This window comes from Lepidochelys olivacea (genome assembly GCF_965140295.1).
Source record: "Lepidochelys olivacea isolate rLepOli2 genome assembly, chromosome: 9".
In the NCBI taxonomy this organism is placed as follows: Eukaryota; Metazoa; Chordata; order Testudines; family Cheloniidae; genus Lepidochelys; species Lepidochelys olivacea.
The window spans coordinates 11,267,728-11,284,584 of record NC_140419.1 but is presented as its reverse complement, the minus strand read 5'-3'; the positions used below and the strand labels follow the sequence as shown (position 1 = coordinate 11,284,584).

The 16,857-nt window shown below is 40.6% G+C and overlaps 1 protein-coding gene across 1 annotated transcript in view; it reads right to left on the bottom strand.

The window, feature by feature from the left end:
• Nucleotides 1–14,739, bottom strand: part of PEX5L (peroxisomal biogenesis factor 5 like) — a 174,452-nt gene extending 159,713 nt beyond the window's left edge. The window contains exon 1 of the mRNA XM_084638682.1: nucleotides 14,057–14,739. Within this exon, the coding sequence (XP_084494808.1) occupies nucleotides 14,057–14,077 (21 nt within the window). The 5' untranslated portion in view covers nucleotides 14,078–14,739. The remainder of the gene's footprint in view (nucleotides 1–14,056) is intronic.
• Between the last annotated feature and the right edge of the window lie 2,118 nt (nucleotides 14,740–16,857).

Here is a 16,857-nt window from a genome sequence, read left to right as displayed (position 1 = left end):
ACTAACTTCCTCCTCCTGCCTCTAATGGCCTTTAAAAATGCATATTTTACATTAGATTTTATCGATGGCCAAATACTTTTACCTTTACTAGTGTAAAAATTGGGCTCTAAATTTACTCCATTTACTTCAACATTCCTTTCCAATTTTACTTTCTTTCATTATGCAATAATCATTCCTGTGCACAGTTTTATTTTCATTAATTACTTTGCGTCCAGTTCTGTAACATGTACTCATCCTATATACCACTTATTCATGCAAACAGTCCCACTGAAGTCTTCTGTGAGCCTCTTTTCCCATCTCTTAGGGCTGGTTTATACACTGTTTTTGTATCGGTATTAATATATTGGTTTAGAAACTGATAATTGAGGCGATACAACCCCCTAGTGTGGACAGAGTTATACTGGTATCAAAGTGCATATATTATTACAGCTTATACAATCAATTAATAAGCTATACTGCTACAAGCATCTTTACATGGCCTAACTATGTCCACACTAGAGGCTTGTACCACTTTACCTATACCAGTTCCTAAACTGATAGAAGTATGAAAATGGTGCATAGACCAGCCCTTAGGCCATTGAACCCCAACCAGTTGGCACATATAACTAGATGGTGGGTTCAATCCAATTCCTAATAGACATGTATCCACACCACCCAAAACCAGTATCATAACTTGTACCCTTGATGGCACTTGCAGCAGAGAGGACAAGGGTTCTATGGGCCATGGCGACCAGAAAAACCTTTCCCCTAGAGGTGGTCTCTTTACGTTAGGGTGAGGTTCACGTGTGACATCTTTCACTACCACTCACTGTGCCTGTGGCTAAATGTTCTTTTCAATCTTTCTGGGTAAATTCACTCCATTCACATAAAGCTGGATGTTTCAGGTCCTATGTGGGTGAAGTCTTGGATGGTTGGAGAGGTGAGTTTCCCCCACTCCCAATAAACCCAGTGCAATAGTTCAGCCTATGGGTTGGAATAGTGGTTGCAATGCTTCTGTACCAGTTGCATTTTTTACTGGTAACACTGAATCTGTGTAAATGCAGATCCATGGCCCTTCTCCTTTGGCCCACTCCTGGACCACCTTAACCTGCCTCCAGCATGGCCTTCCACGCTAACCTCCACAGGACTGGAATGGAGACCAATCCCACAGCATGCTTGGGACATGCTGTGCAGCTACTTAGTAGGCAGCACCCGTGTGCAGTTCCCTTGCAGAGCTTAAGGGGTGTGGAGGCCTTGCACCTGCACAACTAGGGTGAGTTTCACTCTCTTTGAATGAACAGATTATCAGGCTCCTCACGGTGCTGTGCAGCACCTTCAAAAGCACGACATTTACTCAGACATTGAAAAGGAGAGATAGGGAGAACCCCTCCAGTGCCACACAACAGACCTGGCTTTACATTTCAGTCTTCACACTCTCTTTTCTTCTCTACACCCCAGCCAGAATGCCATACCTTGTATTGGGCAAATCAGATCAATAAGCACCAGTTTCACATCAGTTGCATAATAGAGATTATGTGTATCTCCCAACTAAGTTATAAAGACAAACTACCTTAGACATCACCTAGGATGCATCTCTCACATAGATTGCTGACTGGATAGATCATTTTTAAAAGATCCCAAATCATTGTCTATTACCAGTATTTTATTCCTATGCCCCTTCATACTGTTTACGTAGAAAGCAGCTAATGGACCAAATACAGATATGGTCTGAGCAGGCACAAATCCTCATGGCTGATTTTGGCCCAGTGATGTACTAGTTATTTGTCTATGTATTCCTATACAAGAGAAGCCATCCATCACTGCTTAGCATCAGTAATCTATAACCCTCATACTTTATAGCTGTGGAAATATATATTTTTTTAATTTGTGCATCTAGTAATCTAGAAAGAGAGAGAGAGTGAGAGAGAGAGAGAGAGAGAGAGGCAATTAAAAGTCCCTTGTAGCCCTGGATGCTTTCAGTTATGTATGCTCATGCAGAGAATTTTCCTCTTTACCAAATAGGTTTCAAGCAAAGCATGATGCCATATGCCACAGGCATTGTGATGGGTCCATATAAAAAGCTAGTTAGAGGATTTTTGAAAAGAGGTTAATTAAAAGCAATTTAATCTTAGTTTGTCAAGAAAGGGGAATGCCAAACTGCACAAAATGAAGGTGTCCTGTATGGTCTGTCTCTTAAAAAAAATCTCTCGAGAAAAGAAAACTGGAGTGTTTTATACCCCTGCTATGAAAAATTCTAGGGTGAAATCCTGGCTCCACTGACGTCAATGGGAACTTCGCCACTGATTTCAGTGAGGCCAAGGTTTACCCTAGAGCACAATGGAATCTTTTCCAAAGGAATCTTGAAGCACATGGCCACAGGTTGCTGCTAGCTGAGTCAGCATTAAGCAGCTGACGCAAGGCAGAAAGCTGTGATAAATAACCCATTTTGGAACCCATATTTCAGAAAATGGGCCAAATTTCGTTTCCAGTTACACCACAGCGTTCTCACAACATCCAGTTGTGACCTCATGGAAGTGCGTGAAACTCTGCAAGTGAACTGAATGGCACCTGCTCAGAATTTAGTCCACTGATCAGTGGGGCTGTACTGATGTAAATGAGAGCAGGATTTAGCTCATTCTCTGTAATTTATTTATGGTTTTTTATCAATAGGATTTAGTGGCATAAGGAGAAGAAACAAGTGGTAGGAGCGGATGAACTCTCAAGAAGCAATGATCCTGTTGCCATTCACACAGTCTCAGTAATATACATTCAGGGAAGAGAAAGACAAACAATATATGCTATATAAGCAGAACTGCCTCTAGAAGCAAAGTTTTCAAAGACTTCCACGAAATAGCAGGAGTTCTCTAATAGATATGTTTTTAAAAGGCTGCCAGTTGAAATGGAAATAGTATTCCAGATATCATCTGTCTGGTTCTGAAGACAGAGCATAAAGCATAATCTAGTGTATAAATGTCACGATGAAACAACTGGTGCTAATTTTCCAGTTTTAAATGAGTGTGACTGTATTGCTTTTGCACTCCCTGATGACCACTATCCAAAAGACACGTTAACGCAGTTGAAGCAACTATTTTCTCTCCTGCTGTTATGACAATTCGGATCTTAACTTTTTAGAACTGATGGTCTTGCAAGGAAGTCAAGAAACTAAAGAATGCATGTCAGCAGTGATAGATGCAAAGTATTGTACAGGAGCTTAAGTAGTTTTGAGTTAGTAAGTCTAAAAAAGCCTGGATTGTTTAAATGAGCCTTAGTGTAAGGTACGCATTCCAGTGCATTCTGCATGGATCTGTGCAGCCGTTCAGAGCAAACCATTTTTTCCCATTCATGAATTCTCAGTTTTTCATAATTGTTCACTTTTTGACTGCATTTCAGCCAATGGGTTGTTCACAAACTACTTGTTCTGACTATATCCTCAACTATTTCTCCTTGTATTCATAATCTGTGGTGTGTGACTGGTTGCCTAAATAACATGATATTGTTTCTGTTGCCTAATTGGATTATTGCGGAAAAGGACCTAGGGGTGACAGTGGACGAGAAGCTGGATATGAGTCAGCAGTGTGCCCTTGTTGCCAAGAAGGCCAATGGCATTTTGGGATGTATAAGTAGGGGCATAGCGAGCAGATTGAGGGACGTGATCGTCCCCCTCTATTCGACATTGGTGAGGCCTCATCTGGAGTACTGTGTCCAGTTTTGGGCCCCACACTACAAGAAGGATGTGGATAAATTGGAAAGAGTCCAGCGAAGGGCAACAAAAATGATTAGGGGTCTGGAACACATGACTTATGAGGAGAGGCTGAGGGAACTGGGATTGTTTAGTCTGCGGAAGAGAAGAATGAGGGGGGATTTGATAGCTGCTTTCAACTACCTGAGAGGTGGTTCCAGAGAGGATGGTTCTAGACTATTCTCAGTGGTGGAAGAGGACAGGACAAAGAGTAATGGTCTCAAGTTGCAGTGGGGGAGGTTTAGGTTGGATATTAGGAAAAACTTTTTCGCTAGGAGGGTGGTGAAACACTGGAATGCGTTGCCTAGGGAGGTGGTGGAATCTCCTTCCTTAGAAGTTTTTAAGGTCAGGCTTGACAAAGCCCTGGCTGGGATGATTTAATTGGGGATGGGTCCTGCTTTTGAGCAGCGGGTTGGACTAGATGACCTCCTGAGGTCCCTTCCAACCCTGATATTCTATGATTCTATGATTCTATTGAAGTGTAATCAAGGATGTGAACATAGAGGAATAGCATAGAGTGAATAATCCCATTTGCATGTTAAATACCTGTGTTCACATGAGAATCTCTGCATCTGCATGAAGTACAACCATTCCCCAAATGTGTGTTAACAAAACCATGCTTGCACCAACGTTCTCATGACACTGATCTTGGCTAACCCAAACAGCTATTTGGGAATTGATCTGAAACTTGTTTTGTAGTATTTGTCTAGCTCAGACTATGAAGGTAAGAGTAAAAAGTTGGACAGCAAATCTTCAGGCACGGAAATTCTGCTGTTATTTGATAACTGCAGAGACGTGACTCAAAATCATTCTTCTGCCACCAAATTGTACAAGGTTAATTTGTCTAGTGTATCAATGCATGATCCACAACTGCAACCTACATAATTAAAAACAATTACTATTACATAATCATTCACACTGCTCATACTGATCAGAAGGGAACTGTTAACCCTTCAAGAACCATCCTGGGCATTTGCTAAATGAAGCTTTTTATACAGCAAACCAGAGACTCTTTAGCACTATGCTTTTCCCAAGACCTTGAACAGCCATTAGGTAATGATCTCAGATATTTGGAACTCCTTTGCTGGTTTCACTCCTGCAACTTATGAGAAACAAACAGCAGAACAATGCTTCAGTGAACCATAATACAGCAACCACTGGTAACTAAAATATGCAAGGATGTAATGCTGTAGCTGTTCTCAAGAGGTGATGGCATGATGATGAACACAGTCATTCTGTCTGATACTCGAGGGGATGCCAAATATGATCAACAAGATCTGATATGGTACAGAAAATGGAGAGACTGAACACTAGGTAGTTTTTATGAATCTGAATCGTGCCTGGAGCTTCTGTCTGTCACACTGGAAAGTAAATTTGAAATGACTTTGAGAAATGCTCCTCTGATCCCTTCAAAGAAAAGATTCCAGCTGAGTTCAGCTGGAGACTTTCCTGGGCAAGGGTTGCAAGACAGAGCAGTTTGAGTTCTCTTGTTCAAAATAACACGCTTTAGATAATAATCATCATACTCTACTTTTATTATTAAGACTCTTTGATAAAATAATGAATAAATCATTTATACAAAGCCATAAATGTACTCTGCACACTATGGGCTAAAATCTGTTCTCATCAGACCAGTATAAATCCCTACCACCACTGACTCTATTACGTTTTTATTACTGCTTGGCTTCTTTCTCATTCTAGCTCTTGTTATACACATACAAAAGATTTATTATAAGAATATTATGGGCTAGACAATGGCTTAATGCCACTATCCTCATTAGAGGGGTTGCAGAGATGAGAAGGGACAGTGCACCGACAGCAGCTCCTAGGGCAAAACATCACGAGGAGCTCTGGAAGAGCAACAGCAGCATCAACAGCAGCATCTGCTAGACCCTTTAATAACATCCACTGTACACTTCCCATTCCCCAGCCCATTTTTCCTTTCCCCTCTACTGGTTTTCTGCTCCTGTTGGCGCTAGAGTCCTGAAGCTTTTCCTGAAGTGCAAAAGGATTAAGATTGTGCCTTGTTCCGGTGCAGGGGTACAAGAAGGATGGGGAAAGGCCCACTTCCCTTTTGGGCCTGATCCAGAAGTTACTGAAATCAGTGCATAGACTCCGACTGATATCAATGGGCTTTGGATCAGGCCCTTTTTACACTCACATCTTTGCTGCTATTAAAATAAATTTGTGTGTGTATACACACAGAAATATACATACTTAAGAGTGCACTAAGAATTTCCTAAATTGTTTTGGAATTTACTAATGTGATATAAGCACTTTCCTTCATGATCATCTCACAGTGGTGTTGTATGATCATTTACTAAAAACAGTATGAAACATTCTAGGTCTCTCTTCCTAAGTTCAGAGAAATATGGGACTTTGCAGTTATTTGGCAAAGATACAGCAGGCCGTATCTTTAAAGGTAGTTAGACACCTAAAGATGCAGATACTCGTCTAGTGGGATTTTCACCATGGAACTCAATGGGGTATAGGTGCTTTAGGCACCTAAATACCTTTGAAAATCTGGCCCTGCAACATTTTGTAAATAATTATGATCTGTTAAAAGCATCAGTGCAATAACCTATTGGAACCTCAGATTCTTGACCAGAAAAAAATGTTATTAGCAATTGTCAAGTGGTGATTTAAAACCCCAAATTTCCCATATGCACCACTTGGTTGATGTGGACTTCCTTATGGGGGAAAGCTCTCATTGACTTAACTTCTCAAGTAAGAACTATTGAGGTTAGCCCTCAAGGGAAAATTCTTCTCCCTTTCCCACTAACATAGGTCCCACTAAAAGTAGCTCAGTTCAGTTAAGTGGGAGAGAGGAGAGAATGGGGGGATTCTCCAGAGGGGAGTCTGCATTGCAGAGATCAGCTCCTTGGAGGACAAACAAGAAGGTTTTGGAGTGGGGCCAGTGGATCAGCTGCCCCATGAATCCATCAATTATTGTCCTCTTTGCAGAGGGTGTGTAAGCTTTATGGAGGCTACTCTAGCCCTGAAGCTAGGACAACAGCTGTGAAGGGGCTTCACCTCTGTTTCATGGCCTCAGTGGGGAGATTCTTCTCATCCAGCTCGTGGACTGAGCCAGGATTTTGGCCTTATTGAACCGTGTAAGGATGTTTTTCAGAGCCACTAACCAGGCCCACAGGTTACCTTACAAACCCAGCAAACCAAAGAACCACTGCTTGTTATGGCAGACAAAACCACTGCTAACTCTAGAGTTCAGATCCAAGAAACAGGTTTATGTCAGCATAGGTACAAAGAGCCACACCCCAGTGATCTGTTAAAGGTGACCAGCCATTGATCTAGCTGAGTATATAGACACACGGTTGTACACAGACAAGGCTCTACACAAACAAAGGTAAAAACTTACATCTCAGTACTCTCTTTTATACCCAAGATGATACCCTACTTCTATCAACACTCCTCTCCTCTGATTCATTACATATTAATAACTAATAATGTTTTATGAGCAAATATGAGATTCTGCATTACACCCTAAATTATATAACTTATTAGCAATAACAAAACTATCAATCTTAATATATGACAGTGACTTTTGGGACTTTGGAAATTTTCTTTGTTTACCCTGGTTATATTTGGCTGGACTATTGTAACCTCTCTCTGTTACTTCATCCTTGGACCATCATACCCAAAGATGGGACATTCCAGAAGTGAAATAACAGGATATTAAGAAAGCCAAAAACATTGTTTTGCACTCGTTACTGAAAAAGGGTTATTCTAAGGTCTGATGAACCAACTAAACTAGGCCTACATTTATATTGATTGTGTACTTGCTTTTATATCACATATTAGCTAAAAAATATATATGAGCCATTAAATACCTGATTAAATTCACTGAGGTCCTTACTATTTAATATGAGGTAAGTTCACCTAATCATTCTCCTAAAAACCAGGAGTCAGGGTCTGCTGCTACTTCTACTGAAGTTAGTAAGAGTTCTTCAGTTCACTTAACTGCAAACAGAATCAGGTCTCGGGTAACTGGTATAACATTTCTTCTACAATGGAAATCTATAAGTGGAAAAGTTACCTTCACTGCCAAACTTCAGTGAATTGCAACAGAAATAACTCATCACTCTGGTACTCATGTAGAGCAACGTTACTGTTGTTATTTTATTAATTGTTTCTACTGCAGTAACGCCCAAAGGTCCCAGTGAGGATTATTGTGGGCACTCTACAAACCCAGTATTCTTCGGTTCTTCTGTTTAAAACCCTAAAAACAACTTTCTTTCAGGGTTTCTTGGTTTTTAATTGGTGTCACCCTTGAGTTTAAAAGGCACTAATAGGCCCACTATGCAAAATCTGATGCTTTCTATCAATTTTATTTAATGCCCCCTGCAATGCTGCAGTGTGTCTTTATCCCATGCTTATGTTAGTAAAATTGAGCGGTGTAAACTCAGTGTTTTTAACTCTAATCTGCAAAGGGAGTATGTTATTTATATCTTCTTGACACACTGATATGAGCATTTGAGGGTAGGCTTTAGCAGGGAAAAATTCTCTCTCAATCCACTTATAATGAACAATGAATGTGTCAAGTATCAGGGGGTAGCCGTGTTAGTCTGTATCCACAAAAACAACAAGGAGTCTGGTGGCACTTTAAAGACTAACAGATTTATCTGGGCATAAGATTTTGTGGGTAAAAACCCCACTTCTTCAGGTTTTTACCCACGAAAGCTTATGCCCAAATAAATCTGTTAGTCTTTAAGGTGCCACCGGACTCCCTTGTTGTTTTAATGAATGTGTGTTCACTAACCTCTTTCCTTGATACAAATACCAATTGAAAAAGCGGTTGGATTAGAAAAAGCAATTCACAAAAGCTTTGCTGTTGCCACACAGGACAGTTGGTAACTTTGAACCAGGCTGGTGACAAGAAGAAACCATGGTTAAAGGCAAAAAGGACCAAGATGCCAATGCTGTCCTTACTTATATCGGTGCAACTCCCACTGAAAACAGTGGGAGTTCCATTTGTGTAAATGAGGGAAAATTTGGGCCCGTGGTTGTTCAGACCTAATCACCATGCTCTTCACTGGTTTGATTAGAGGATCACATAATTAACAAGGCAAATGCTAATGTTTCCCTCTGCAGCCTTTTGGAGCTAACTCAAGGAAACCAGAATTATCAATATGAAGAAAAACAATATAGATTATATGGGCCAAATTCTGACTGGTGCTGCACAAAGGTGCTGCATATTTTTGGCATACAGGAGCTGGGAAGCTTTTCCACAGGACAGGAGATTTACATTACAGGACATAACCTACTGATCAGGGGATATAATCCATCCACAGATGTACATACATCCTCAAATTGGCTATGGCTTATATGCACATCCCTTGAACAGACTGTACCTGCTCTTAGATTATGTGAGGATGTTGGTCTTGGCAAAGATACAGGCAAATATTAATCTTGCTTTTATGTGCACCTATTTGGGAGTCCACTACACCCGTTTCCAAGTACCAGTCAGAATTTGGACTGTTAGTGTTTTCTTAGTTCTGGATAATTGTACTTTACACAACATCTGTTACTCAGATCAAAACAATGAAAACATGACAGGTATTTCACTCCACTACAAGAGCAACATGCCTAACTAACTATTTAAACAGAGCTGTTGAAATTAGCCTACCAGATTAAACGTCTTTAAAGACCATGGGGGAACCTGGTCTATATGTCAAAAGGCCCCCAAAGTACTTCACCCATTTTGAGCCTGATCCTGAAAGCACTTTTACACATAGATAACTCTGTTCACATCAGTAGACCCACAGAAGTCCTATGTGTATGTATTTGCAGAACGGGATCCTTCAACTGAAATGCAAATGATGCACATGGATCATTTAATCCATAACTGAAATTCAGCCACCTCTAGGGAACAACACAGCAACTCTTCAGCAGCGCACAGGCAGGCTGTCTAACAGGGACAGGAAGTGGATAACCTATGCAATTATCAGTTCAGGGAAAAATTAGGGAGACTGAATGTAATTATCTGATTTGGAACTTGGCCAGAACATCAGAGCTAATACTATGTTCTTGCAAAATTGCCAGGGGAATGTTAATAACTACAAGTGGTCAGGATCTCTGCTTTACCTGACATGTGGCACCTCCAAACACAGCAGTGCCACTTAGCTACACACATGAAATACCATGCCAGCTCTTTTTGTTCAAAAATCTATTTTCTGGAAAGATGAATGAGTAAAGGTCTAAGGGTGGGATTTTCAAAAGCATTCACACTGGCCTAACTCCCCTCCCACTGATGTGGGACTTCTACTACTGATTCCAATGGGAGCTGAGTTAAGTAAATACATCACGTTGTTAAAAATCCTACCCGACAGTCATAACTTACCTTCACTCCATGCCTGAAACTCCCATGAAGCTCAGAGATAGGTCTGACCCCAGGGCAGTGGCACACACAGTGTCCAATAAAATGTAAAAGCTTTGCAACAGATTTTAAGTTCTAAAATGATTTTAGAAGGTGACTAAGGCCTTGATCCTGCAATCACCTATGTAGGGTTTTAACTCTACTCAAGTGAGTAAAAGTATGCACTTGTGTAAATGTTTGCCAGATTGGAACCTAATTTAATGGTCCATGGGTCTATCCTGAAGTTCTCTCATCCTGCAAAAGTCCCCACCAAAGGAACAGGCCTCAGAAGAGTAGCTAATATCTATCTTAGAAAATATGTCAATACCTTTTACATCGTGGACAGCGCACTGTTGAAAAGGAGAGGTTTGATCTGGTAAATAATATGGGCCTTAAAAGTTACTTAAATAATATTAAGATATGTTTGCTTATTTAAATTATAGTGAAATGGCTTTGAAGGAGCTAGGTCATGCACTTCTCTGAGTATTGTCTCTTTGTGTCTTTCTGACTGCCTTGAAAGGTTCAATTCTGCTTTCCTCTCACCCTTTGATTTGGGGTGCACAAGTAGCATAGAATTTTGCTGTAAAAATGTGATGTAGCAGTGGAAAGTGGATTACACCTATAATATGCCTTTCTTTCAAAACTACATTTCCCTTCATAACTTGTTTAGGATTTCCCTAATATTTCTTTGTTGAAATAATAAATGAAGTGGCATGAAATTAAGAAAAAAACAGGAGTAAGCACTGGTTAAACTGGAACTGCACTTGCATATATCAAGGCTGCAGTGGCCCTGCATCTTGCTTATTTTGCCCCATACAAAGCTGCACATGTGAGCACTAAGAGAGGACACATACCCAGCTTGGTATTTGAGGGATAAGTTCTAAAAAGAATGAGAGAGGAATCTAAACCCAAGACTTACAAGAAAAAAGAACTTTTTTAAAACGGAGTCATTTTCTGGAATTCCTTGTAACATTTCAAATACTGCATGTACTATAAAGTAATAATTCAAAAAGTAGACACTAGTATGTTATGGCTCTGATTTAGCAAATCTCTTAAGTATGTGCCTGACTTTAGTAGGGCATGAGCACAAGCTTAAAGTTCAGCATGTGCTTAAGTGCTTTCCTGAATCAGGGCTCATTTAAGCTAGTCTTGCAGTGTTTATTGCATTCAAAGGAAAACTACAGGTTGGGCTCAGTGTGAATATGCAAAATGGGTAAATTCTCAATCTATATAATAAACAAATGTCATTCATTATATTGTTGTATGTGTAAATGTTTACATCGTGCAAAAGTTTTCCAAGAACATAATTGAATCGCAACAATTGCTTAATAAAACATTGCATTTGTAAACATTCATATTAAAGTAATTGGACTTGAGAAATTTTTCTGTAAATTCTAGTTTTATGTAGAAGGGCAAGACCTAGAGAAAAAGGAAAATGAGTATTAGCATGCTGGAGTTTATGCATAAGAATGGATGTAATCCTGCATTATTCCACCATCAGTGACTTCAGTGGGAGTTTTGTCTGAGTAAGGAGCGCAGGATCAGATGTTATATAGAGTGGCCAATATTTTCAAATATATGTGCCTAAAATTAGCTACTTAAATCCATATTTAGGCCCCAGTTCAACAAAACGCTTAGGTGTATGCTTCCCTTTAAACCAATGGGCGCTATGAGTGCTCAGGAACTCTTAAAACTTGACTGGTTTTATTTAGGTGCCGACTTTTAAGCAATTTTATATACTGCATAATTTGTAGATGATGAACTAGTGACAGAGAGATGTAAGCATTTCCAATTATCATAGCGTTCCCCAAAGTTAGCAGAACTGTTACCATATTTCACTGACTAGTTCACTTTGAAGAAGAACAAAGTAGACCCAAAAGGACATGAAGTGCCTGTGATGCTTCGGCATTTTTTGTCGGTACCTGGGTGGATACTGTAGTTGCATAAAACTGGTAGTTTGCCTTCCAAGGTGGTTTAAATAAACTTCATAGGAGATCAGCCCATTATAGATTAATTCTTTATTTTTCTTTGTCTGACTCACTTAAAAACTCAATAATTAAGCAGTTACTAATTATGAAGATGCTTTATAAAAGCTTTTTTTAGTCTTTTTACTGGTACCCTTAAGGATCTTAATGATTCCTGTCGGGACAGCAGCAGAACAAAACTGCATTAAAGAGCTTAATTGGACAAGTTGTTTCTTTGTTTGTTACATTTGACAAATATACTGAATATAATTTTTAATTCAGTAAGCTTTGTAAGTGAGGTTGGTTAGTGTTTAGTTAATTTTTGATTAGTGACATTAGCCTAACTACCAGCAAAATGCTTTTAAAAGTTGTGTATTTTATTAGAAAATGTTTGTATGTTTAGATCTGATTTTTCTATTATAACTCTAGTGCTAAATTAATTTTGAAAATAGTAGTTGTTAAACTGTCCTGTTTTATGACTCATGTAATATACTGAAATTGCCAAGGATATCAATACACCATCACATTTCCCTTTTAACATTTGTAATATATTTATTCAAAGTTTACAATTTATTCTTCACAACAAAATAACTCTACTTTGTATAATGATACAAATATACTTTGCCCACTGTCCAAAGTCAGTCATATTATTTATACAACTATTTTTGTGTTACTGTAAAACAATACACACTTTAACCTACTTCTAACCTAAAAAGTAGCAGTATGCTTATTTCCACCTATTAATTTTCTTGTTAAATCCTATTTATTCTTTAATCACAAATAATAGTATGACACAACAGTTATCATTTGCAGAGATTAAGTAATACAATTAAGTGGAAGGCAGCAACTAGTCTACATTCAGTTTTGGAAAGTAGAGGGTGCTGAATCAGGGTAGTTATTTAACTTGTTTGTTATACAAAGTTTGACATTGACTTAAGTCTGTAGTAACTGTTCCACATGTCTTGAAACATTGCATTCAGAATCACACAAAACAGTACTTACTAGTACTGTACTGCAGTTGCTATGTAAACATCCTTGACACTCACACATGCTACATGCCAGACTGGTGCCACTGTAACTAATAAATGTGTTTGATCGTTTAACTCAATGAACAAGAAGCCGTGATTGGGTCCCAATGCAAAGAAACAGCTTTGTGAGGTCAGTGTCAACTTCTATGCTGCTTTACTAGTTCCTCCTGTTCTCCAGCATACAGCTGGCTTTTTAAGGAAGAGCCACATGAAGGAGAGTGAGAGTCAAGGTTACAGTAATCACGTCCAAAGCACTAGTGAGTTAGCAGCAGGGAGAGGCATCTTCAGTGATGTAGATCGATAGCACCAGAAGCCAAGATTTCTACCTAAAATGTTGAAGTCGCTTAGACATGTGTTTGAAATTCCACCCTACAGAGTCATCCTGGTACTTAGCGAGATGAATCCCCGTCCCATAATATGGAGCAGGAGGGAACAGAAACCGACCACTTCTGAACACAACGCGTCTATGCAATAAGAGGAAATTAATGCATGGCTTTAGTGTGGAATGAAATATATGCAGAGTTTGCAAAGCATTTACTCTGCCTCTCCCCTTATTGTTTGCCCTTCACATGACATACATGGAGGGATGCATCAAGAGGGTGGCCAGAGACGCGGGTCAGTTGACAACAAACCACGAACGTTTGCTCTGAAATGATCACTTGAACCTATTTGAATGATCATAAATTAACATAAATGTTTAAGCGAAAGAAATGAACAAATAAACATCAAACTTCACCTAGTTATAAAGTTGGCAGATTTTCACATCCCTCCTTTTTTTAGCTAACCCGGGTCGAGTTTTTCCCTCAACTCCGAATGCCACGATCATATTGCACCAATTCACCTGTTGCATGGTGCGAAAGCAGAACCTCCCCCTCCCCTCTTACAGACATCCCACAGAAACTTAAGAGAATCACCTTTCTCCAGACCCAGCTACGCGTGCTTCCCATAGGGTAGCCTACTAGCAACCTCTTACCTGCATGTGTCCTTGGTACATTCTGCTTTGCCTGGTTCGGATCCCTCTAAGGCCGACACGTTGTGGAGGGTTTTTTTACTATGCACTTGCAAAAAAAAAAAAAAAAAAGGGAGGGAGCCAAGACTGAATTATTGTTTTTGCAAAGGGCTCAGTTTGTGCTGGAAACTGCTGCTTTGTTGCTTTCAGCTGCCCTGGGTGACCCGCACTGCTTTCTTTTTAATGCAGTGCTGCAAACTGCATAGGAGCTGTTCCTTCTTGGGGTGCTGTGAGGGAAGGCAGGCAGGACTGAGGCACAAGGAGAGCAGGGAGCTTGCAATGCAAACCAGGAGCTCAGAGAGTACGAGGAGGAGGGAATGCAAACTCTTGCTCTCGCTGGAGCCTCTACAACTCTCCTCTCCTTTTCAGCCGAACTCTTTCTGGCTTTCTGCTTGGCTCCTTCATTTCTCTCCCTGTCCAAAGCGTCCCCTCCCGTACATCCTCCTCCTGGAGGGAGCCACAGCCTCCCTCCCCTCCCCCTGCAGAGAAGGGAGCGCGCGGCATCCGGGGAACGTTCTCAAGAGCGGCGCGCGCGGCCAGTGAGGTGCCCACGTTCTGTCTGCAAACCCAGGGAGAGAGGGAAAAGCTGGATCGAGGGGGATCCCGAGGGATCCCGCCGATTCCTGACGGTCTTTGGCCCCAAGCTCCCAAACTACTGCATCAAAATAGCGAGCAAGTCTATCGGCTCGTACTGCGCTAGAAAATAGCCGGGCCCCGGAGTATCCTGGAGCACGAGCATCGCAAAAACCTGGAACTGGCACCAGGCTTCTGCTGGATACAAGCATATTTTAATCCAGAAAGCCCATACAAGTATTCTGAAGCCTAGTGGGCAGAGGAGAAAGTAAGCTGGTCCGGTCCCGCGTACTGGCAAGAGCCCGTGCGCCGTGCGGGACCGGCTTCCCCAGGCTGGTGATTTAAATGGCCCTGGGCTCCCTGCAGCGGCTGGAGCCCCAGGCTCTTTAAATCGCCATCCGAGCCCCGCTGCCTTCACAAGGTCCCACCTTAGTCCAAGCTGAACCTGTTCCATACCTTTAATCATTTTTGTTGCCCTTCTGTGTATCTTTTCCAATTCTATCTTTTTTGAGATAGGGTGACCAGACTTGCACACAATATTCTAGATGTGGGGGTACCATGGATTTATTTAGAGGCATTATGATATTTTCTGTCTTACTATTTATCCCTTTCCTAATGGTTCCGAACATTCTGTTTGCTTTTTTGACTGCTGCTGCAGGCTGAGCGGATGTTTTCAGAGAACTGTCCACAGTGACCAAGTAGCTCCCAACCCACTGTACACATCTGGTCCTTGAGCACATGAGCCCTTGAAAAATCCAAATATGGACCTGGATCCAGCAAGGTCTAGCCCATTTTTTCACGTAGACTTCCATAATTTTACCTTCTAGATAGACAGCAAAGGTAGAATCCTGTTATATCAGATAAACTTGTGTCAGATAAATGCTAAGATTTTCAAAGGAATCTAAGGGATTTAGACACACGTTTTCTATTAAAGGGTGTTTAAAAATTAAAAAACGTGTTTGTTTAAATCTCTTAGGCTGCTTTGAAAATATCAGTCAAGGGTTGATGAATTTAAACCACTTCTAAAGTGATCATCAACACCTGCTAACTCAGTTTGACTGCCACTTTTCAGTGTTATAGTATGGAATTGGGCTGTATCTATAAAGCTCAAGATAAAAGATTTAGGTTATGAAAGCTTCTCTTGAAATACAATGCATTGGATATAAGTATCTCTGATGGGAAAAGTTAGCTACATTTGCTCTAAATCTGGAAGGAAATATTGAGGAATATAGGTGAAAAAATGGACTAAACCTTTCAGGGACCCAGGTCCAAGTGCTAGCTGTATGTCTTTAAAATTATATTGAGCAGAGAAGTATTGGGGGACGGGGGGCTGTATTTTTTGCAGTGCAATTGGAGCAGCAGCTTCACTGCTTCTCTATTTAACTGGGGTTAAAACTGGAATTTTAGGGAGTAGGATATAAATTTTAGGGAGCTGGATGGAGTAGGAATCCAGATGCCAGAAACATGTTTTTTCCAGTGTTGCTGTGCAAATTTGCTGCAGGGTCTGGATTTTGTTGATGCATAGGAAGTTGCTACTTTTTTGCTAATTTGAAAGAATGCTGAAGATTGGGGTTAAAAATTGGCAAGATCCAGGTAACAAATATGCATTTTTCCAATGCAATTAGGCCAGAATACATCAGGATCCAGATTTTTCCTGTAGAGTAGGAGCAGCTACACTTATTTTCTATTTAGATCACAGTTTTTGGCCCCAAACCCTAAATTGTGCTAAGATCCAGTAGGATCCATTTGTCAGATTTGGGTTTTTATAGCACTCATGTGCCAGGATTCCAGAGTCATGAATTTTTGGTGCAGTTGGAGAGACTATATTTGTTCTCTAGTCATAGCATGCCATTTTGGGGTGAGATCCAAAAATTGTACTAATCTGGTATCCATGTGCCAGATCTGGGTTTCTGTGGCACTCATGCATAGGGGTATGTTGGGATATAGAGTTTTTTGGTGAGGCAGGCATGGGTAGATTTGTTCCCTATTTTGATGGTACAACTTGAATGTGGTGCCAGAAGTTGGCAAGATTTGGCAAATCAGCAGGATCCAAGTTGTTCCAGCTTTTATCTTTTTCCCCAGGTTGGGAGCTTAAACACTTGGCACCTGCTGGCAAGGAGGCTGATAAAGCAGCCCTCAGTGGTGTGCAGTGGAGAGACTGAGGGAGATCAAGATGCATTGCAAAGATAGAT